This window comes from Callorhinchus milii, unplaced genomic scaffold (assembly GCF_018977255.1).
Source record: "Callorhinchus milii isolate IMCB2004 unplaced genomic scaffold, IMCB_Cmil_1.0 Scaffold5, whole genome shotgun sequence".
NCBI classification, from domain to species: Eukaryota; Metazoa; Chordata; class Chondrichthyes; order Chimaeriformes; family Callorhinchidae; genus Callorhinchus; species Callorhinchus milii.
This window is the reverse complement of record NW_024704746.1, coordinates 68,648,519-68,672,577: the sequence shown is the minus strand read 5'-3', so window position 1 is coordinate 68,672,577 and position 24,059 is coordinate 68,648,519. Positions and strand designations below refer to the sequence as shown.

The following is a 24,059-nucleotide window of genomic DNA, read 5'->3' as shown; positions in this document are numbered from 1 at the left end:
GAACCTTTGAGACATCTCAACAACGTGATAAGGCGCTATTTCAAATGCAAGGATTATTATATTTTCCTTAAAAAAAAATTTTATTTAGCCTTGAAAATCAGTTAAAAGGACTTTAATGGTTCCTCTTTGGTGTACCACAGGCATGTCAGTCTACAATATAGTCACTCCACTTTTACAGCAAATCATGTGAAGCGCTTTGAGACGTCTCAATGACATTATAAGGCGCTGTATCAAACTCAAGGATAATTATTATTCTGATCCTGTGAAACGCTTAGAAATGTCCTCTCGGTGTGAAAGGCGCTGTGTCAAATGTAAGGACTGTTATCACTCAAAGCACCAATACAATCCGACCACTAACAAAGGACAGATAAACACGGTGAGAGATTCTTTTTTAAAAAAATTTATTAAGAGTATTTGGAATCAAAGTTGAAGTGGTCACATGATAACACGTCACATAGTTAAGACTGGTTATCGATCTGTAGTGTTCAGAGATTGGAAAGTTGTGTGATTTACTGACTGACGCCTCATGTTCACGTGAGGCTGGACTCAGAGGGTCTCGCACACAAGGAAACAATGCTGGAACTGGTTAGCAAGGCCACTACACACACACACACACACACCGACGCTGACTGACACCTGCCCCCACAGGATGGTCTCGAATGAGCCGAACAGTCCCGTGACCATCACAAAGTGAGCTCGCTCCCTCCCAACACTCACATCATGTAGTAAAACATGGGATCGTGAACTCACACCGTGATATGCGCCCCCCCCCCTCTCTTCCTAAACATAGACACTCAAACTAGCTCAGGTCCTCCTGTGCATTGTGTGTGTGTGTGTGTGTGACTGAGCAGTACTGTGGGTGGGTGGGGGGCTGCACTGTCGGAGGTGCAGTCCTTCAGATAAACATTGAACCAAGCTCCTGTTTGCCTGTTCTGGTGGACGTTACAGATCCCAGACCAGAAAAGGGGTCATTCAGTCCTTTTAGTGTGTTCCATGTCCCTGTTGCTGACATTCACACACAGGGACCAGCTGAGACCCTCCCTCAATTCCCCCTCCACCCACACAGGGACCAGCTCAGACGCCCCATTCCCCCTCCGGACATTGCCACACTCTTTGGCCTGAATCACCAACTGTCTCAACCACAAACCCTCGACTGGGAGGGTTAGCAGTGGGCCTGCTCCTCCCTCACCAGCCTTCAACGTACATACGGCAGTGAGCTCCCCTCGTGCGAAACGAGCACGATCACGGCCTCGCTCCAGCACCAGCACAGACACCCTCCCCCATCAGCCCTCACAGGTGTGAAGGGGAAGTGACCATTCCTCAAACACACAGCAACACAAGAGTCTGTTGGTGTTGCCCCTCAGGGTGATTTCTATACTGCGGGTTTCACACCAATCCTTCACACACACAAATCACGTCCTCCACACTAGCCGGGGGGGATGGGGGGAGAAGATAACAGGGAGTTTTTGTTCGTTAGCATTTTATGGTGAGTTTCCTGGACACTCGCTGTGCAATTAACACCTCCCGTTCGCTTCCTCTAACCCTCATCTCAACCGCTCTTCATTCAATATGAACATCAAGCTGTTATCAGAGCTTCCACTGTCTGAACTGACACCCCCGCCCCCAGCTCTCCATTCTATATCACCTTTATAAGTGGATTAGACCCCAGGCTGTAACTCACTCCCAACTGGGCTGGGGTTTCAGGAATGGGTTATTATACTTTTGCAGGGATGGGAGAAACCAGGAATGGCTTCCAGAGGCTTTGGAAAACCTCTTCCACACAGATTACACTGTGTGTGTGTGTGAGAGTGTGAGAGTGTGAGCACGCAGGTGTGCCACTGGATAAATTGCCTCACTCGGCGTGACAAGTTTGAAGTGTCTCTGTATCTAACACTCAGTGACGGGGGAATTGTTCACAAACAGACACAAAGCTCCAACCATTAGTTCACCCTGGTTTAAAATAAAATGTAGTAATACAATTTACTTTTGAGAAACACAGTCGCAAACCTGGTTCAAACGTTTCTTTAATTATATATTTTTTTTAAACCGCCCGGGAGAGTGATCGGCAAAATGCACGTGTGAGACCGAGCTAAGTTTGAGAGCCTGTGGCCAGCAACAGATCAATAGCTGCAGCAGGAAGCGGTGGTGAAGTGGGACTCACTAACCACACAGCAGCACATCGATGTGTGGTGTGAATAACAGACCACACAAACACACACTCTCCCTGGCACCCAGATGACAAGCAGTGGAACCATTTACTCAGCACCTAGAACTCTGACATTAAAAATGACAAATTAAAATGGCAACGAACGCTCTCAATCGCCATATTAATTAAAATGACAGCTCAAACCTCCAACTCTGGGCTCCTCCACAGAGCTCCAGGCATTGCCAACCCCTTCCCCGTGTGTGTGAATGATTCCTTCACCCCCACCCCCCCCACATTTCCTCCCCAAAAGCACTTCAGTCAGTGACAGGTTCCACACCACACAGTGTGTGTTCATACTATCCCTTACACCTAGATTACACATACAAATATAATACTGATTCTTTTTAAGTAGTAACTGGATACAGTGTAAATGTGAAGTTACTTTTATTGTGAATTTATATTAAAATAATCGCTCCACAAATATATTTTTCTCACACGGGCGGGTGAGGGGGGGCAGACGGGGGGAATGTGGGGTTGGTGATGACGGGGAGCGAGTACTGCGGTCTGTCATACAGAGAAACTTGCACAAATTCACAAGTTCACTCCACCTCTCCCCCCCGCCCACCACCACCCCAACTTGACTGCGAGCCACATTAGGTTAGTCTCTGTGAGAGAGATGGTGTGTAGTTTCTTACTGCATAAGCTGTTTTATTTCTGGTCAGTTAGGTGTCTGACATACGCACATCCAGCTTCAGAGCGTCCAAACTCCATGCAGCCCACCCACACGTGGAAATTCCCGTATGCCTGTGTCAGTGTTTAAGGTGTCGCAGGATTGTAGGCGATAAATTCTTAAACAAAGTCTTCATTTGAGACAATAAGTCCTGCAGGAAGAGGTTGAGGCCACAATTCTGCACCACCATAAAGCTTAAAGGCAAAACGGTCTCACAGACTAAGATTGGCAGTGCCTCAGTGAGTTGAGACTGCACCATGTAACAGGCTGTTGGGTGGGGAGCGGGGATTTAATACTGCCTGCTGCTCAGTGGGTCAGCCCCACAGGGAAGGTGCCTGACCCTGTACACAGTACACACCTCCTATTGCGACTCCACCCCTCCCCTTATTGTTCTAGTTACACACAAACCAGGGTTAGTTAGTAAAGCCTAAACAAGACACTTTCAGGATCAAACCATCATTTAGCTGCACAGAGCCTATCAGCCAGTCCGGACACACACGCACACACACTTACACTTACACCCACCCACCGCTCGGGGAGGTTCATTCAGGGATTATCTATGCATTGAATTAGAAACACTTTATCTTGTCGATTGTGTGTTTCGGTGGCTTACAAGAAAGAAACAAGACCTAGACAAATACAAAAATCAAACACACTTGTTTTACAGCTATGTGGCAACTAATCTAAAAGGGGGTAAGTGACACCGCATTCTGCCCCCACCCTCTCCCCCACTCCCACCCCCCAGATGTATCCGTTGCTTGCATGGAGTCTGGGATAACAGTCCCAGGACACAAAACACCTCATGTTGAAGAGAAAGTTGTAAAAAATAAATTAGCCTTTCTTTTTGTGAATTGGTTTCTCTTCTGTTTCTGACCTGCCCGATCTGCTAACCTAAAACTCATCGTGTCTCACTAAGGCCTCGCCGAAGTCGGTGGCCTGGCTGCCCACGAACAGGTCGTACTTGCTGATGATCTCTTCCTTAGACAGCTTGCCATCCTGTAACACACACATAGACACACAGCGTTAGCACAAACCAGCCCCAGCCCCGCACCAGCAAGCAGAGTGTTTTACAGCTATGTGGGAACTAATCTAAAAGCGGGTAAGTGACACTGCATTCTTGGTCTTCTTTCACCAGCAAATTCTTGTGTCCTTATGAGGTAAACGAGAAGGACATGACAGGCCCGACTAGTGACAGTGCTGTGCTGCCCTCACACACCTTGTTCTCATCAGACTCGTACACCAGGTGCCGGGCTTCGGCCTCAGCGTGATCGTAGTCAGCAGGCAGGATCCAGTCCTTGGTCTCCTCCTTGTCCATCTTGCCGTCCTTGTTCTTGTCCCGGAACTCTGTAAACTGCTCCCGCTCAGACTTCACCCAATCCGGCTCGTGGCCTTCACTGTCAGCCGTGTACATGTCACCTGCAATCAGCACACGGAGGTGACGCAGACAGCAGCAACAACGACATTTACACGGTGCCCCTCATGTCAGGAGGACGACCCAAGGCGCTGGAGTCAGGGGTTTGGACCCGAGCTGGGGGATGGGATCAGGAGGGGTGGAGGGCAGGGAGGGTACAGGTAGGAAGGTGAGTGAAGGCGCATTTGGTCGAAGAGAAGGGTCTTGAGACAGGTCAGGGATGGAGTGAGGTGAAGGGACTGTGGGATGGAGTTCCAAAGGGTGGGGCAATGAGGCTGAAGGCCCGACTGCTGATGGTGAGGCGAGAAAGGCAGGGGACATGGAGCAGCCTGCTGAGTGGAGGGAGCGGACATTTTGGTACGCAGTTAGCAGGTCACAGAGGTAGGAAGGTTAGATAAACCCGCTTTCCCCTTGCTCCACAGTGAGACTAAAGTGCGATGTCTCACAGATGGGATTCACTCACCAATGTACTCGTCCAAGTCAATGAAACCATCGCTGTTCTTGTCAATGTCCTCCATTGTCTCCTGTAGAGGAGAGAAACAGGTCATTGCTGGGAGAAGCTTTGACAGGGAGATCAAGACTGGAATTCACCCCAGCCCTGGCACCAACAACAACTTGCATTTATATAGCACGCCTCATGCAGGGTAGTGTCCCAGAGCGCTTAAATAACCACCACACAGAATGCCGAGTGCCTCAGACTCCTCATACCAGCACGTGAAAGGACAGCGGTCCATCAAACCCACTCACAGGAACAGGAGGAGACCATTCAGCCCCTCAAGTCCGTTCCACCATTCTATTAGATCCACCATCGACTAACAAGTGGGCTCCTACTTACCGTTAGGTAAACAGATTCCTGACCAACGCTTTTTTCCCTGTCCGGGAATTGAACCCGGGCCCTCTCGCTTGCGCTAAGCGTTAAAAGCTACAGCTTCACACATTTGCACACCACCCACTGTGGGTAAACTGCCCGTAGCCGAGGCTGGGAGTCACTCACCAGCACCACGATGTTCTTCATGTGATCGTACTCCTCAGGGTGCAGGAAGGCGGTGAACTCCTCCTTTGTGGCCAGTTTGTCCTGGTTTTCGTCGGCCATGTTGAACCGTCTCTCGTCCCGCGCCATCATCTGCTTGTAGTTGTAGCCATCCTCGGGGTCCGGGTCCTCTGATGCCCCCAAACAGAGAAGAGGTGTTAAGGGGGAGAGCAATAAGCCAGTCATCAGTCACCCGCCCCCAAAGACGTTCAGATCCCCACAAACCAACAACAACTTACACAGCGCCCCTCACTCAGGGTAACGTCCCAGAGCGCTCGACAGTGGCGGAGCACGATGCCGAGCCGGGGGGAGGGGGAGGGGACCGTAGGCACTGACAAACTGGAAGGTCTTCAGGCGCGACCTGAAGATGAGGAAGGAGGGAGCAAGGTGGAGAGATAGAGGAAGAGTGTTCCAGAGCTTTGCGGTACAGTGGCTGAAAGTGCGCTCGATAAGCAACCAGAGCAGAGGGAAACAAGAGGAATGAGCTGCGAGGAACAATCTCCCAATAAAGCAGGTGAATATGTTAGAAACACAGCCTTCACTGAGAAACTTGGTACAAGTTGGTGTAGCAGTGAGTCTGACACCAGTGCAATTAACACTAAGAGTGACTGACAGCACTGGGTTCCTGAACGTGTTTGGGTAAAAAAACACACCGGCTCCCACAGGTGAGGATCAATGCTGATTGGAGTGGCAGGATTTGGGAACAGACCAGTCACTGGGGGAGCTGCAGAACCAAGGAATCTTCCCATCTTGGTTGCTGGAAGCCAAAGCCTTAGTGAGTTGGTAGAGTGGACCTTGCTGGACCCACAATGGGAAACTTGCCAGAGAAAACATCCAGACAGGCATGGAAAACACAGACGACACTAAGTCCCTTTATAATAACAATAATCCCGGCATTTGATACAGCGCCTTATCACGTCTTCGAGACGTCTCAAAGCGCTTCACAGGATACACTAAAATGAATTGACTGTATATTTTGTGGGCAAAACTTTCATCAATGCTAAATACTGTACCATTACCCTTCACACCTGAACATGAAGTATAAGGCACTTTACACTGTACAGTTCACTACATGCGTGAGTGAACAAGTCATTAAGTTTCATGAACTTTGGAAGCACTTGGGTAGCAAACCCGAAACGGGAGGCAACACACGCTGCTCACTGCAGTGAACTGCCCTGGCCGGCCGGCTGACTGCACGTAATGTTAAAAGTCTGTTACAACAATCACACCAAGTACCAGGATCCTTTAATGTTTTATTAAACTGCACTTACCTTTGCAGATGGAGGAAAGCGAGTTTACAATAGCGTGACTACATTCTACCAGCACCAGGCGAGAGAGAAGCTTGTGTAAGCGATGGTGTGTGTAAGCGATGGTGTGTGTAAGTGATGGTGTGTAAGTGATGGTGTGTAAGTGATGGTGTGTGTGTGTGTGAGACAGATTTACAATTGCTACAATTTTTTTCAAAACTAGTGGACAGTGGGACGGGGATTCTGCAAGGATGAGGCCAGAATGGACTAAAGGGCCTTCTCACCTAACCTGTTTGTTAGCCCCGGTGTGAAACTATTTGCTATTGAGCAGTCATAGGAACAGGAGGAGGCCATTCAGCCCCTAGAGTCTGTTCTGCCATTCTATAAGATCATGACTGATCTGTACCTCAGCTCCAATTACCTGCCCTTGCCCCGTATCCCTTGATTCCCTGACCTAACAAATATGTCTCCACCTCAGTCTTGTGAATGGTTCCAGAATTCGCTCTGGAACTCTCTATCCCAACCTTTTTGGGGAAGAGTTCCAGATTTCCACTACCTTTGTATAAAAATAATAACAATCTTTGCATATGATACAGGGCATATCACATCTTCAAGATGTCCCAAAGGGCTTCACAGAATATGCTGTAAAGTGGATGACTGTATTTTGTGGGTGAAACTGAGAGGCCAATTATTCACAGTAGTGTCCCACAAATCAGTCGCGGATTGAATGACCAAATTATTTCCCCCAGAAAAGTAATCCGCCAATCAGCTAACAACCGGGTTCCTACTTCCTGCTGGTAAACAGATGTGTGGAATAAGGAAACTTGCCCAGTGTTTCGTCCCGGCCGGGAATCAAACCCAGGTCCTCTCGCTTGCAAGGTGAATTCTCTGAGCTACAGGACTGTGTGAATGTTGTGTATGACTTTGCCCAGGTCCCTGGCACCCTGCTGGCTGGTGCCCGCTTCTCCTTACCCAGGTAGTAGCTGTACGTTACATTCCTGTACTCCTCCCAGGAGATGTACCCGTCCTGGTTAGTGTCGAAATCTGGCCACTGGCGCTCAACATTCTGGAAGATATACCTCTTCTGCGCGCGTTTTATCCAGGCTTTCAGTTCCTCCTCGGTCACAGAGCCATCTTTATTCTCATCTATTTTATCTACTATCATTCTACAGAGAGAGACAAAGAGGGTGGGGGTCAGAGGCTGGGCCGAGCTTTGCTGGCCGCGCGCACATTCAGACACCTACCCAACAAGAACCCGTAGGTCGCGTTTTTGTACTCGTCCCAGGACATCACGCCGTCGTTGTTCAGGTCGTGGCCCTTCCACTGACGGTCAACGTCCTCGTAGACCCAGCGCTTCTGGGAGAACTTAATCCACGCCCTAAGTTCTTCCTCAGTCACAAAGCCGTCTTTGTCACCGTCGATTTTACCTACAATCTTTCTGTTGGAAGAGGCCGGGCGGGCGGGCAGTGGGAGGGGGAAGACAAAAACCCGGGAAGAGGTTAGGCAAAGACGCTCGCAAAAGCAGGGCTAGGATGAGGCGGCTAGGTCCACTGCAAGCGATCTAAATTCAGAGGAAATACAGATTTAATAATAATAATCCTTGCATTTGATATAGCGCCTTATCAGTGCCTCAAAGTGCTTCGCAGAATATACTGTAAAGTTAAGTGACTGTATGTTTTGTGGGCGAAATGTGATAAGGCGCTAAATCAAATGCAAGGATTATTATTATGATTTATCTAAATCCCAGCCTTAAAAGTAGTAGTTTGCAGTACTCCAGGGCTCCCTGTACAGTCACAAACCCTTCCTCAGGAGGAGGACATGGGTCCACAGCACTTACTGTTATCTGGTGGCACTACTGTGTGGTGGTCGGAAAGCCAAGACCAATCTTTGCTAACAATATGCCTACTGCAGCTCAGAGAGGCTGTGATCAGGCTGGGGATCAACCCATGGCTTCTCCTACTCTTCATTGCTAACCATCAGAGTGGGAGGGGGCTGGGTTTTGCTATGTGTCAGCACAATGTACTTTCACTGGGTTCAAAACCAGCCCGAGAGGATGGGATGAAAGAATGAAAGTTCCAGCTAATTAGTACCAAACAACACGTTTAAATAGCAGAGGCTGTCCTGTCCAAGTGTAACAAGGAGACGCCAGTGAGTCTGGGGCCAGGGACAGGTACGAGCACACGGAGGCCATTAGGAGACAGTCAGTCGAGGTTGAAGCTGTGACAATTATTGAGAGAGTGGAGTTTACTGTGAACATTAACTGTCCTAAACAGTCACCACCCAGTGAACCGTTCAATAGCTGGTGCAACCCCTCACCCTGTTCTGAGGGAGTTAACTATCCTGTTACCCTCACTGTCTGAGCACAAACTAAACCAATCAACTCAACCCAGATACCAGGTACCAGTGGAGCCATGTCATATAAAGAGCCAACTGCTTCCAGTGGAGTGAGAATTGGCAAACTCTCTGAGTGTGTAGACATATTATACATTGTATATATATATCTCAGATTAATATGATTATCGCACATATTAATGCAAACAGCAACAATGCACAAAGCCCTTCATTATATCTGCCCTACAACCGGAAACATTTATGCAGTGCCTTTCATGTCAAAAAAGTTCCCAAACAATAATGATGAGTAGCCAATTAATGTGGAACATGTGGGATGAAGTTATAATAATTAGGGTGAGGAAGGAATGTACAGAAGGATAAATGGGGGTGAAAAACATCACCTAGTTTTTAAATCGAAGCCAGGGAGGGAGTTGGGAATATCCCTTCGTATTCACGTTACTCACAAGTCAGATGAACCTAAATAAATTCTACAGGAAAGGCACTTTATACCTGCAGGTTGTAGTCACAGGTGTAATTTTCACCTGTGAAACATAGCATCTCAAACGTGAATGAGCTTGACAGCAAAGACATTAGCATACACAGCGGCCTTTGTGTCATCAGATGATCCAAAACACTGGATTTCAGTCACAAGCCAAGAGTAAGCCCATGCTCTATCAGAAGGTGAGTGAAACAGCTGAGAATCAGAGACAATGTTAAGCATGTCCAGAGCTTTTAAACAGCAGTGAAAAACGCTGCTTCCAAGTCATGTTTTTACACCGCAAATTTAAAGGCAAAAGATTTCTCACAGTCGAGTGGATCAACATGCAATGCCCGGGCGAGAAAGTTTTACAAAGGGTCTGATAACTGGCCCACAGTCCCAGCTCTCTCTGACACTCACTGACACGGGGCCCTTCTTAACAAACAATTTGAGCAGGAAGGAAACCTTCAGTGATTATCAGGTAACAGACGGTTATAGAGTACAAGTGTGAACAATCCCAACCCCACAACCCATTCTGAGGGTAAATGCAATTATCTGCCTTGATTTTCACAATGTAACTTTAAATTGCCCAGTGCTAAGGTCAGCGGCTGCTGGGTAATCTGGGTTGTGATGTGTAAGGGTTTTACCATCTCCACATAAATATACACACGCACACACTATCAGGATACCTCACACACACACACAAGACATCACATCACACTGTTTCTGGAGAAACACTGATTGGAAGTGATATACATTTTTTGTGTCAGTTTTTTTTGTCCATCTCCCCTCATGAGGACATCCAACTTTTTTTGCTTCCACCGGGTGCCAGGCACCCTCCAGTACCTCGCTTGAGTGGCAACTGTTCACGTACCAGCCTCGAGCTACTTTGGGGCAGGATATTTGATGGTCGGATGTATTACAGCCCAATTCTATCCTCTTTCAAGTTCCACATTCTTGGACCTTCCAGCTGGGATCTCTGGACAGCAATCAGGACTGGGGGTGTGGTGGTGAGTAACACTCTGGTTTATTCCACCCCCTCTCTAACCTGGAGCATTCAGACCATTTGTTGTCCTAACTGCTGCCTATGCCAAAATCATTAACAACACAGTCCGGATTCAAACTCCTGACCTACTGAACCGCAGAGAGCATGACTGCGTGGTAAGATTTTATAGGAACAGGAAGAGGCCATTCAGCCCCTTGAGCTTGTTCCACCATTCTATAAAATCATGGCTGATCTCTACCCACCCAAGTCTCTCCTTGCTCTCCTCAGGTGTGAGCTGATCAAAGCTCTTGGCCTCCTCGGCTCCCAGGAAGGCGTCGTGGTCGTAGTCGAAGTTCTGCGAGTCATCGTGCACCTTGTCGCTCAGCTCCTTGTCGTGGAGGACGCGCTCTTTCTTTTCGGTGGGCTTGCTCAAGGCATAGGCCCCGCACACCGTCAGGTACAGCACCATCTTCGTCAAGCACATCATCTTCTCACTTTCTCTGAGGGGACAGAGGAGGAAAGAACCTGCATGTTTAAAAGCACATCCTCATTTAATAACAACAATCATTTTATTATAGCGCCTGATCACATCTTAAAGAGTCTCAAAGCGCTTCACAGAATATAATGTAAGAATATAATACTCCTTACATTTGAAACAGCGCCATATCACACCTCCGAGACATCTCAAAGCACTTCAGAGTGAATTCACGTTTTCAAATTGAATTGACTGTAATGTCTGTACATGTTGTGGGTGAAATGTGGTTAGCAACTGCGCACAGTAGTGTTCCAGACACAGTCATGGATTGAGTGACCAATTTTTTTAAATCTATCTTTTTATTTAAAGGGATTATAACCCCCAGAAAAGCGACTGCCAATCAACAACAAAAAATACATTTGTTAAAGAATCAAATTACTGTGAAGTGCACAGACTATTTGTAGGTGAACCTGGGCTCTGCTTAGCAGAGTAAGTTCCCACACACGGCCATGAGACCAATTAATGCGGAGGCCAAGATACAGAACAAACTCCCTTATCAGATAGCAGCAATCTCTGCTTCCGATTTACTCTCCCACAAACGCCAACAGCCTGAGTGTTACCTGTACCCTATTCCAATCTAACCTCAGGGAACCCAATCAAAAGTCAATTTAGCACAAAAACAGAATCCATTTGACAATTCTGAAGCCCTTTTGTAGACACTGAATGCATTGAGGGTGTGTTCCACTCATGCATTTAAGTCAAGCAAGAGGCTGAAAGCCTATTCTCTGATGGATTGCTCCTTTGTAATAATCCCTTCGAATTTTTTTTAAAAAAAATAATAATTTGGTTACTCACTCCGTGACTGTTTGTGGGACACTGCTGTGCGCAATTGGCTGCCGCGTTTTGCTGACAAAATATACAGTCAATTCACTTTACAGTATATTCTGTGTAATGATTTGAGACGTCTTGAAGACGTGATAAGGCGCGGTATCAAATGCAAGGATTATTGTTATTATTTTATTTCAAATTCCCAAAAGATTGCTTTTCCTCTTTAACGCTATTTAAAATCTAGAAAAAAACAGCCCATTTTTATTCTCACATTCTGAGAAATCAAATGATGAAACACATAAGGAAACTGGCATTCAGAACACTCTTAAGCATAAACACACTGTCCAGACATAGCAAATTACTAACAGAAGCAGCTTCAGGATTTCAATGTCACCAGACAATTTACCCTCAATTATTACTGCAGCTCCACAGACCGTGACTGCATTTTTGAACTCTCCCCCTCCCCTTTGCCATATAGAGACACACACGTCTTTCTCTGACTCCACTCCCACTGAGTTGTGGACGTTTCCTTAAGGGCTTCCGCCTCTCCTGCACACACTTCCTCTGTGTCCTGCACACTCCCATCAGTGCCACGAATACCAACTCTCTCTTTCCTTCCGTTGCATCAGCTGCACTGAGACGCTGGCCTGATCTCCCACCCCCACTTCATTTACACCACAGCAAACAATAATAATCCTTGCATTTGATATAGCCCCTTATCACGTCTGCGAGAGGTCTCTCAAAGTGTTTCACAGGATATACTGTAAAGTGAATTGACGGTATATTTTGTGGGCGAAACACAGCAGCCAATTGCGCACAGCAGTGTCTCACAGTCAGTCGTGGGTTGAGTGATCAAATTATTGTTGTTTTTTGAAGGGATTATACCCCAGAAAAATGATCTGCCAATTGACTAACAACTGGGTTCCTACTTACTGCTAGTTAAACAGAGGCTTATGGACACTTGCCCAACATTTTGCGCTGCCCGGGAATCGAACCCAGCTCCTCTGGCCTGCGAGACAAGTGCTTTAACCACTGAGCTACAGGACTCCACAATTCCAGTTTATAAACCCCTCACTAGCCTCCAATGTACAATATACAACTTGATGAGCTTCAGCGACCCGGTGATAACACAATGACTTGAGCTTAAACCCAACCCTCTGGTAAACCAAATACGGCAAAAACAGCCATCTTCTGTGTTCTCAACTGAGTCCTTACTTCACAAAGTGACGATTGCTGTTGAATAGTGCACAATGTGCAGATGATGTCTGCAGTAAAGTAACAATGCAGAGGAGAAGGCAGTCAATGGTGTTAGCACCAGAAACCAGCCAGTCAACCCTGCGGCCAGGTGTACTGTGCTCCAATAATAATTATTATTATCAAGCCAAGAGGCCCATTGGTAGCCCTACTCTCTAAGTGAGCCCCTGCTCAGCCAGGGAAGCTTGTCACAGGGTTGCCCCAGTGTACAGTTCTGCAAAAGTTTCCAGTAAATCACCTCTATATATATATATATATATGCATACAGCAAATAATTGTTTTCAGTGACCCCTGCTGCTGGTCAAGGTTAGGTTGGGCAGAGAGCACAAAATATCTCCAACAGTGGCTTATACACGTGCAAGTTTCAGTTTCATCCCAAAACATATACTTCCACTCTATTCATCTTCTCTGTTGAATCAGATCTACAACACACGGTAGAAATGGGAGATGTGACAGACATGGGTTTCAGGAGACCTGACACATGGAAACAACACTATTTACCTCCAGAGGCAAACCCCTCCTGTTGGCATAAACTCAACACTCACATACTCCTAACTCCCTCCCTATATTGTCATTATATAGCACCCGTCACGCAGAGTATAGTGTCTCGGGGTATTTAACAGTGCAGACTGGCGCTGAACCGGGTGGAGGGAGGAAGTGACCGTCAGCACGGTTGAAGAGGAACTTCAGATTGATCTGAAAATGGGGAAGATGGGGACAGGGCAGGGGGATTGAGGGAGAGAATCCCAAAGTTTCGGGGTGTTGTGGCTGAAAGTAGTCACCGAAGGTGGGGTGGAGGGCATGAAGGGCAAGCAGGAGGCTGGAGCCAGCCGAGCAGAGGTAATGGAGTGGGGAATAAGCAGAGGAAGCGAGAGGTAAGGAGGTGCCACCATGTGTAGACGAGCGTGAGGATTTTGAAGTTGATCTGTGCTGTGAGAGGGAGCCGGTGGAGCCTGGTGTGATGAGGGTACTGAGATTAGAGCGGGTGAGTTCTGAATTAGTTGGATTTTGTGGATAGTGGAGCTGGCAATCTTCCAAACTGTGACTCCCTCGGGGAAATTGTGCCCCTTTCACTCATCTTTTGTGGTGTACATAGAAGAGTTCAACCTAATTGTGCTACTGATAGCGAACATGTCACCCAATACTCCTATTTACAAGTTCCTCATTGTGACTCGTCTTTAAGCTCAGTTGCACCTATTGAAACACGTCACTTTAAGAGTTCTCAAACCCAAACCATCCCAAACCAGTTGCAAAAAAGCCACCATCTAAATCATCAATCCTTTTTGACCATTTTTATTAGATGTAATGGATATTTAATTCATTTTCCCACCTTTTCTCTATAGTGTACTTCCTTCCCAAATGCAGCACTCTGCATGCTATCCCTTTGGGGCAGCCCTCTCTATCCCTCTTACTCTCTTTTTCCTCTCCCCCCAGCTCTCCCTATCCCTCTTACTCTCTTTTTCCTCTCCCCCCAGCTCTCCCTATCCCTCTTACTCTCTTTTTCCTCTCCCCCAGCTCTCCCTATCCCTCTTACTCTCTTTTCCTCTCCCCCAGCTCTCCCTATCCCTCTTACTCTCTTTTTCCTCTCCCCACTCTTACTCTCTTTTCCTCTCCCCCCAGCTCTCCCTATCCCTCTTACTCTCTTTTTCCTCTCCCCCCAGCTCTCCCTATCCCTCTCACTCTCTTTTTCCTCTCCCCCCAGCTCTCCCTATCCCTCTCACTCTCTTTTTCCTCTCCCCCCAGCTCTCCCTATCCCTCTCACTCTCTTTTTCCTCTCCCCCAGCTCTCCCTATCCCTCTCACTCTCTTTTTCCTCTCCCCCCAGCTCTCCCTATCCCTCTTACTCTCTTTTTCCTCTCCCCCCAGCTCTCTCCCCTACATTCTAACCACCTCTGTGTGAAAAATCATTTCATTTTTTAAATTTTTGGTTGAAAGTTTGTGGGACGCCGCTGTGCACAATTGGCTGCCACGTTTCGTCCACAAAATACACAGTCACTAGACTTTATAATATCCCGCGAAGCGCTTTGAGACGTCTCAACAACGTGATAAAGCGCTGTATCAAATGCAAAGATCATTATTATGTTTTTTTTTTAAATCGCGCTGCCCAATGCCCTCCTTGTTTAGTAATTCCAATATATCTTACAGATGTTTCCAACAGGTGAAATGTTAGGTGGGAATAATCCCCAATCGACCCCCCACCCCATTAACCTCCCACCTCACTCCCTCTCTTTCCCTACTATCCCCCCTCCACCTCAGTTACCCTCTGCTCCAATCTCCATCATCCCACTGCATCTGCCCTTCAGCAAAGCACGGCTACCTCTCCCCCACTCTTTACCTTTCTCTCTCACTCTCAACCACCCCACCACCCACGGCTCGCTTACGCCTCTCTCCCCTCACACTTCTCCTCCCTCACTGGCGCACTCTTTTCTCCTCTTCTTCCCCCAGTCTTTCCCCTTTTCCCATCTCTCTCCCCCTCCCTCTCTTTTCCCCCTCTTCCCCTTCCTACCCCCTCTCTCACTCTCTTTCCCCATCTCTCGCCATTTCCCCCTCCCTCTCTATTTCCCCTCTCTCCGCATCCCTCTCTCTCTTTCCCCTCTCTCCGCTCTCCCCATTCCTCTCTCTTTTTCCCACTCTCTCTCTACTCTCCCCATCCTCCTCTCTTTACCCTCCCTCCCTCCCCACTCTCTCTCCCCCCCGCTCTCTTTTCCCCTCCCCGCTCTCTCTCTTGCGCACTCTCCCCTCTCTCTTTCCCCGTCTCACTCTCCCTCTTCTCCACTCCCTCTCTTTGCCCTTCCCCGCTCTCTCCAGCCCCCTCCCTCTCTCCCCCACCCCGCTCTCTCTCCCCCCCTCCTCCACCCACCCCTCTCCTCTCCCCCTCTCTCTCTCCCCTCTCCCCCCACCCCATTCTCTCTCCTCTCCCACCCCCACACTCCCCTCTCCTCTCTCCCTCCACTCCCCCTCCTCTCTCCCCTCACTCCCCCTCCTCTCTCCCCTCACTCCCCCTCCTCTCCCCCCCTCCTCTCCCCTCACTCCCCCTCCTCTCTCCCCTCACTCCCCCCTCCTCTCTCCCCGACTCTCTCCCCCTCTCTCTCTCCTCTCCCCCACTCCTCTCCCCCCACACTCCCCCCTCCTCACTCCCCCCCACATTCCCCCCCCACACTCCCCCCCTCCTCACTCCCCCCCCCACACTCCTCCCACACTCCCCCCCCCTCCTCACTCCCCCCCCCTCCTCACTCCCCCCCCCTCCTCACTCCCCCCCTCTCTCACCTCTCCCTACTCTCTCCCCCCCTCTCTCCTCTCCCCCCTCTCCTCCCCCCCCACTCCCTCCCTCCTCAATCCCCCCCCACTCCCTCCCGACTCTCTCCCCCCCCCACACTCCCCCCCCTCTCTCTCCCCCCCCACACTCCCCCCCTCTCTCTCCCCCCCGCTCTCTCCCTCCTCCCCTGACGCCTCTCTTACCTTCTCCGCCGCCGTCTCTGTGTCTGAAACACTCCCGCGAACCCTCAGCCCTTCTCTGGCCTCTCGTCCGCCCCGTTACCGGAAACACGTGGCCTCCCCGCCAGCCCCCAGCCAATCAGCGCCGCGCTCTCCCATTGGCCGGTCCGCCATGGCGCCAAACCATTGGTCAGCTCATGGCGCCCTCTCATTGGCCAGCCATGGCGCTCTCCCATTGGCCCACCGTGGCGCTCTCCCATTGGCCCGTCCGGCGCGGCGCTCTCCCATTGGCCAGAAACCGCCACGTCGCGAGCCCCGTCGGTTGGTCGCGAGCTCAGGGCCGGGATGGGAGCGGTTTGAGCGTGCGTGCCTTTGCGTCGACGCTCTACGTCACCGCGCACACGTCGGCTGGCTTTTTTTTTCATGAATGAATCAATTGAATGAATGAAGCCGATTCCCGCCAATTACCCTTCCTTGACACCAGCACTGGGTCAAGTGAGGATCATTACTACCACTGCTGCTGCCGAACCCTCCTACCGTTGACATAGCGCCTCAGCGCGGCATCGAGACGTCTCAGAGCGCTCCACAGAACATGCTGTAAAGTGGAGTGACTGTGTATTTTGTGGGTGAAAAGCAGCAGCCAATTGCGCACAGCAGCGTCCCCACAAACAGCCGTGGGCTGAGTGACTAAATTATTGTTAACTTTTTTTTAAAGAGGGATGTATTACCCTTGGAAAGTGAGCCACCAATTGACTTGACAACCGGGATCCTACTTACTGCTTTATAAATGGAATCTTGTTGTTGTTGTTGTTGTTGTTGCTGGGTAAACCGAGACATTTGTGTGGATAAGGAGACTTGCCGAACTTTATGCTCTGCCTGGGAATCGAACTCAGGCCCTCTCGCCTGCTCTATAGCCAATACTCTACAAATTGCAATACAAATTCACATTTAGGTAGTGCCTTTCATGTCAGGAGGATGTCTCAAAGTGCTTCAACCGGTTCTATTGGGGGGAAGTGCCATATTATCAGAGATACCGTCCTTGAATGAAATGTTAAAACCCGGTCCATGTCTGTGACCGTTCCTTTAGGTGGACGGTAAAGATCCTATGAGTTTCTCTCTCCCGGTGTCCCAGCCCAAAAATACCCCCCAGATAAAATCGCTTATTCACTACAAGGCTGTTTGTGGGACATCGCTGCGTGCAATTTACTCAAAATGCAGTAGCTTAAAAGAGAAACATACCAATTTTTATTTATATTTACCNAAAAAAAGGAATATCACAGATGTAAACCAGCACTTTGTATTAATATAAAGTACAATGGAAACACTCTTGAATTCGCAAAAACAAATTAAAATACAAATATCATCGGAGTCCCACAGCCACGAGGCTACTGAGCCTGGAGAGAGGCATGAGTGTGGGTCTATCGCGCTCCCATAGACCGAAGTAGGTTCTCTCTGGGTCTCTTGACTCATAGGCTTTGACTTCTCCATTGGTGTTCTGCTCGCTGCTCTCCTTCTCTCCCTTTAGCTCTTCCTTCCCTTCTCTCTTCTCCCCATAAGGCATGGTGTGTAGAGATAGCACCTGGTTACACATCTTGCAGTGGTCACAGGAGCAGATCTCAGTGATTTCATTCCACTCGTCTCCTACACACAAAACGGACTAGTTTTCAACAGGAGACGGTCGGGTGTCAATATCATTTCCCTCACCTCACATTTAATGAACAATAATAATCCTTGCATTTGATGCAGCGCCTTATCACTATCCATTCATTATTCCCAAGTCAGCGACTGCACAGGTCAGATACATAATAAAGTTCCCTCTAATAATAATAATCCTTGCTTTTGATAGAGCGCCTTATCATGTCGTTGATGCATCTCAAAGCGCTTCACAGAATATACTGTAACGTGTAGTGACTCTATTTTGTGGGCAAAACACGGCAGCCAATTGTGCCCAGCAATGTCCCACAAACATGGATTGATTTGGCAAGGGGGGAGGGACCCTTTATCCTAATCCATGGATCTCTTTACTACATACCTGGACTATTTTCTTCCTTCACATTTAACAGTCGCTCAGGTCTGGTTCGTGCCTTTTGGAGATCGGTGCTGTCTGGAACCCTGGGGAGAAAGTCTTACATCAGTGTTGGGACAACAAGATGTTTGGGAGAGAATGTCAATCTTACAAGCATTGGGACCTCCTCATGGCTGGACTCAATGAGAATGTGGCAGATCTGTGGCGAAATGCGCACAGCAGTGTCCCTCACAAAGTTGTGGATTAAGTGACCAAATTTTATCATTTTTTTATACAGTGAGAGACATAGCACATCCAAACTGCAGGTAATAGAGAGCTGTAGCATTCCGAGATGCATTGTAATACACAACAATAACAACACCAACAACAAATTACATTTATATAGTGCCATTCACATTGGGAGGACGTCCCAAGTGACCGTGCACCAATTCCCTTTCATCCATTCTCCTCTAACTCATTCCTTCCAAGGTCCTTAAGATCACACCTCACTTCCTTCATTCTTCCCCTCCTCCTTCAATCTGCACGTCTCCTCAGTCACTTACTTTTCTCATCCTCCTGCACTCGGCCAACAAATTAAAATGTTCTTGATTGAATATTTCTTGATTAATGCCATAAAATCAAGAAATATTCACTCAAGNAAAAATAGCATCCTACCAACAACAGCGAGGCTCGATCAGTCACCATCACAGACAAACCACATTCACGCAAATGTAAGACTCAGACAAGTTTTATAACAATAATAATCAAACACAGACTTACCTAGATTTGTGCAAATCGGGGGGAGGATTATTACTCCTGGAAAACATGTGGAGTAAGGAAACTTGCCTAAGGTTTCACCCTGCCCAGGAATCAAACCTGGGTCTTCTCGCTTGCGAGGCGAGTGCTCTAACCACTAAGCTACAGGACTCCAATACAAACCATGAACAGCTATGTATCCCTTAGGTTGTAGAATGCACACAAGGGCCGGTGCGCTTCGCAGTGACTTACCACTCTTTCTTGAAGATATGGACGCTGCCCTTGACTAGAGATGGATGTAAAGCCCTGGATGTCCCTGGTGGGACTTCAGTGGAAACTCCGCTCTTCCCGAGGACCTGCCCCAAGGCCCGAGACCCTTTGTCCAGAGACTCCTCATCTTCTTTGGATGACCCATTGGGCTGCTGCTTGGCTCTGGCCTGCTCGCTGCTCAGGTAGGAGCTCCTCAGCTCTGGCCCCTCGTGAGTTCCTTTTTCAGAGCTGACCCCCGAGGATGAGGAGCTCACTGAGTCACACATGGAGGTTTTGGGCAGGTTGATGTCCGTGTCTTTGAAGGTGATGGAGAGACCAGAGTAGATGATGTTGATGAGCTCCTCCCACAGGCGGAACACATGGTTGGGGTGCTTGTCCTGCAACTGGAGGTAGAATGTGCTCCTGTTGGCCAAACCCAACTTCAAACACCGGCTGCTCTTCTTGTGGACACTCAGCCTGACCAGCTTCATTGGCAGCATCCTACCAACAACAGCGAGGCTCCATCAGTCAGCATCACAGACAAAATATACTCACTCACGTGTGAGGCCCAGACAAATGTTTATAACAATAAAATGATAATCTTTGCATTTGATATAGCTGATTATCATGTTGTTGAGGCGTCTCAAAGCGCTTCACAGGATATACTGTAAAGTGAATTGACCGTGTATTTTGGGGGCAAATCTCAGCAGCCAATTGCACACAGAAGCGATCTGACAAACAATCATGGATTGAATGAGTAAATTATTTTTTATAGGGATTATTAGGATTATTACCCTCGGAAAGTGAACTGCCAATTGACTAACAGTTGAGTTCCGACTTACTGCTAGGCAAACAGAGGTGTGTGAAGCAAGTAAAATTAGCTAAGGTTTTCCCTACCCAGGAATCAAACCCAGGTCCTTTCGCTTGCGAGGTGAGTGCTCTAACCACTGAGCTGTGTGGATGGTTTGTTCACCACTGTTACCTGGTGATCTTCATGCTGGGAGCTTCATCAGCCGTCTCCTCAGACTCGGGGTCTTTGGTGGCGACGATGAGAATGTTCGGGAGGGGGAGGAAGGGCACAGAGGCTGTTATACCCAGTGTCAGGGGAGTCGGCACATTGTGGATGTCCACTAGATTCCCCCGTCTGGTCACCTGCAGCAAAATCAAATCAAAATTGTCAAAAGGCCATCTTTATTCTACCTCCCAATCGTTCCCCAACCAACTCCTGGCATGCATCAGCTGGGCTCAGTCATTCTCTCTCTCTCTCTCTCTGCTCCTCTTAAGGAGGTTGTGGGTTCAAGTCCCACATTAGGGACTTTGAGCTCGCAGTGCAAGTTGACACTGCAGTGCAGTTTTGAGGGGAGCGCTGCATTGTCAGAGGTGCCATCCATCAGATGAGACGTTAAATTACATGAGACTTTTCACCCACGAACACATGCACAGTCACTCCACTTCACAGTATATCCTGTGAAGTACTTTGAGATGTCTTGATCTGATAAGGCGCTATATCGAATACAGGGATTATTATATAATTATAAATCAACAACAACAACAACAACAAGATTCCACTTATAGAGCGCCTTTCACGTCAGGAGGACGTCCCAAGGCGCTGCACAGTTGGGTCATGACCCGAGCAGGGGGGAAATGGTCAGGGTGAGGGGAGGGAAGGGAGGGAGAGAGGAGGGGGGAAATGGTCAGGGTGAGGGGAGGGAAGGGAGGGAGCGAGGAGGAGGAAGAGAGTCGAGAGGGGAGCTGAAGGCACGGTCAAAGAGAAAGGTTTTGAGACCGGCCTTGAAGGAGGAAAGGGAGGAAGCGGCGAAGGCACTGGGGGATGGAGTTCCAGAGCCTGGGGGCTGAGAGGGGGCCGACCACCGATAGTAGGGCGGTGGGGGGGGGGGGCGTGGAGCAGACCGGGGCCAGAGGAACGGAGGGTACGGGGGGGGGGGGTGGAGAGGTAGGAGGGAGCAAGGCCGTGAGTGGCCTTGTAGGTGAGGATGAGGATATTGAAATCAATCCTCTGGGGGATGGGGAGCCAGTGGAGGCGAGCGAGGGTGGGAGTGATGTGATCGCGAAGCCTGGTGCGGGACCCACTTGTGCCTTGTCAGGTGGATGTTAATGATTTTGCGTTACGACCGAACAGGGAATTTTCCCAGCTGTCTGTTTGTGGGACACAGCGCATGTAGATTGGGTCCATGTGTTCAAGTACACAGTCACTGCGTTTGCAGAATAATTCTGTGAAGCACTTTGAAACGTTCAACGCGGTAAGGAATGGTATCAAATACAAGATTATTATTATTATTACATGTCACGTCAACATTCCTCCAGATAAATCCATCATTCGCCTGTTGTGTTTGCGAACAAAAAACAGTCACTAAAACAGGCGCGAGTTTAATAGTAGAAAATTCTGTACATTAGCCAGATTGGTAGCCCGTGTGTTTCATAGTGAATAGCATTCCCCTGTATGTATTATGGGAATAGCAGGCTGTGTGTGTATAGTAGAGAATAGCAGCCTCTATGTGTGTTAGAAAGAGCACCTCCTCGGTGTATTTGTGTGACTAGCAGTTGCCGTGCGTGTTGCAGCAGAGCCTGTATCACACTGTCAGCTCTGTTAATTACAGGGGGAGAGTTTTCTCTGTACTGAATGCCTCTGAGCTGCTTTATGATGTCAGGAAACAGTGTGACACCTTAACCATCGTGAAAAGCTCGGTGATAAACAGCTGGGGAGCAGGTTGGAGCTGAGTGGATTATGACTGAATTCATAGAAATTTGGCCCATCAAGTCATAACTGGCGCTCAGTCCTCAATGGAGATATCAACCCCTAACCTGGGAGCACTGCGTGCAACAGTGTGTGTGTAAAAAAAATGTGGTCAATCAATCTTCGACTGTTTGTGGGACACTCCTGTACTGTAGCTGACCTGGGAATGATAGATGAACAGTGTAGAGGAGACCACTCTGTATCTAACCTATGTACCTGTTACGAGGAAAAGGCAATAAAGGGATTTTTTGAAGACCTTCCTCTTTGACCATGCCAGCTCGGCATTCTACTCCACCCGTCAAGAGCTCTACCCTGCGTGAGGGGCGCTATATAAATGCAAGTTGTTACGGGAGAGGGGATCATGGGGAGATGAAAAAAATGTGTGGACGAATTGGTTCTGTTTCTGTGCTGTAACAGTCTATATAATCCCATGATGTCAGGTTGGTTACTTTACCAAGTCATGGAATTTCACCCTCAAACTAGAAAGGAATGGGGAAAAAACATTTGCTCTCTCATCCCGGGTTTTAGATGTCTCCAAACATCAAATAGTAACTCTAGTGCCAGTCCGGCTTAATTGCTAGAACTTTCACTTTCAAGTTAGATGGTTCTAGGTTCAAAACCTCACTTTGGGACTTTTAGTCTAGACTACCACAATATAGTCCTGTACTGGGGAGCACTACATTGTCAGAGGTGTTTTCCTTCAGATGTGATGTAATACCAAGGTCCCTTTTGCCCATCAGAAGGATCCTATAGCAATACTCAAATAGAGAAATGAGTTTCTCCCACTATCCCGGCCAACAATCCTTCAGATATAATGATCATTTTTCATGCCTGTTTGCTGAGCGCAATTGGCTGCCATGTTCACCTACAGTATTTACCCAGTCACTGCACAGCCAATCATGTGAAGCACTTTGAGACACACAACAATGTGATATAAAATGTAATGTTACGATTATTGTAATATTCAACAACTGAACACCTTCTACATTGTACCTGGATGAAATCGCTTTCAAAGACAGCAGAATGGGAGAAGAGATCATATTCCTTGGACCGCAGGAGTTTGTGTAGAGAACCGCCCTCCACCCCGAGCTGGGTGGGATTGGGATCCTGAGATGGTACATCAGGAGTGAAGCCTTTGGGTTCATCCATTGTTTGGTCGGGATATTTCCAATTGGTCCATCCAATACTCTTGTTTTTACCAACTCTACCCAACTGAACCCACCTCAACCCAACCCACCCACTTCAACCCAACTCAACCCAATCCTGTTCCATCCAACTCAACTAAGATCAACACAACTAATCGCAATGCAACCCAACTCCTCACAATTGAACACCTCAACCTAATCCAATGTAACCCAACTCAACCTGTCTTAACCAACTCAACTCAACCCAGCATAACCCAGAGCAACTATCTCAATCCAATTCAACTCATCCCAATGTTAACCTATCCAACTCAATCCAACCCAATTCAGACCACCTCAACCCAACTTAAATCAACTCAATTCAACTCAGCCCAAACCAACTGACCCCAACACTATCCAACCATTCTATATCCTCTGGTTAAATCTCTTTGCTGGATCATTCAAGCATTGTCTGTGCTGGTTTCATGGAAGGCGGGGAAAGCATTTCATTTCTGTTTCCCAATGTTCCAAATAATAATCCACTGGGGATGATGGACTTCACCTCACAGTATCAGATTAGGACACAAGGTATGGTGTGTAGGGGGTGTCAGATTGGTGCTTGTGGATGAGGTGTTAGGAGAGAGAGATGTCACAATGGTTGTCAGGGAGGGTTCGTTGTTGTCCTCAGTGAATTCATGAACCTGTAAGGCAGGGAGGTGGGTAGAAATGAGAATCAACACCCAGGTGGCCTGAAGTGAAAGCTCACAGGAACTAAATAAATCATTACTGTGATTGAGCCTCTAAGGCCCAGAATTCCACATAGT

At 48.2% G+C, this 24,059-nt stretch overlaps 2 protein-coding genes across 3 annotated transcripts; both read right to left on the bottom strand.

Moving 5' to 3' along the window:
* Positions 1-384: 384 nt before the first annotated feature.
* LOC103190186 (calumenin) lies at positions 385-16,481 on the bottom strand. Of its 2 annotated transcripts, none has more exons than XM_007910887.2 (7): positions 16,374-16,481; positions 10,622-10,858; positions 7,809-8,002; positions 5,282-5,448; positions 4,751-4,811; positions 4,093-4,292; positions 385-3,872 (listed from the first exon to the last, which is right to left on the bottom strand). In XM_007910887.2, the coding sequence occupies exons 2-7, from the start codon at positions 10,843-10,845 to the stop codon at positions 3,768-3,770; spliced, it is 951 nt and encodes a 316-aa protein (XP_007909078.1). In that variant the 5' UTR covers positions 10,846-10,858; positions 16,374-16,481; the 3' UTR covers positions 385-3,767. The 2 variants fall into 2 exon arrangements, with proteins under 2 accessions (XP_007909078.1, XP_007909077.1); XM_007910886.2 differs by lacking the exon at positions 7,809-8,002 and adding an exon at positions 7,537-7,730.
* Positions 16,482-17,709: 1,228 nt separating this feature from the next.
* On the bottom strand, positions 17,710-23,263 carry LOC103190191 (protein FAM71F2-like). The gene is made up of 5 exons (XM_042335471.1): positions 23,108-23,263; positions 20,342-20,511; positions 19,363-19,860; positions 18,382-18,461; positions 17,710-17,828 (listed from the first exon to the last, which is right to left on the bottom strand). Exons 1-5 carry the CDS (start codon positions 23,261-23,263, stop codon positions 17,710-17,712), a joined length of 1,023 nt encoding a protein of 340 aa, XP_042191405.1.
* Positions 23,264-24,059: the final 796 nt, after the last annotated feature.

Excerpts from the sequence above, each read along its gene's own strand:
- LOC103190191 (XM_042335471.1), bottom strand. The coding sequence starts at position 23,263 with ATGGATGAACCCAAAGGCTTCACTCCTGATGTACCATCTCAGGATCCC. Across the intron at positions 19,861-20,341 it reads CCCAGCATGAAGATCACCAG|GATGCTGCCAATGAAGCTGG; the intron begins GTAACAGTGGTG and ends TGTTGTTGGTAG. Across the intron at positions 18,462-19,362 it reads CATATCTTCAAGAAAGAGTG|GGTTCCAGACAGCACCGATC; the intron begins GTAAGTCACTGC and ends CTTTCTCCCCAG.
- LOC103190186 (XM_007910887.2), bottom strand. The coding sequence starts at position 10,845 with ATGATGTGCTTGACGAAGATGGTGCTGTACCTGACGGTGTGCGGGGCC. Across the intron at positions 5,449-7,808 it reads GACCTACGGGTTCTTGTTGG|AGGACCCGGACCCCGAGGAT; the intron begins GTAGGTGTCTGA and ends TGGGGGCATCAG. Across the intron at positions 3,873-4,092 it reads ACGAGTCTGATGAGAACAAG|GATGGCAAGCTGTCTAAGGA; the intron begins GTGTGTGAGGGC and ends TGTGTGTTACAG.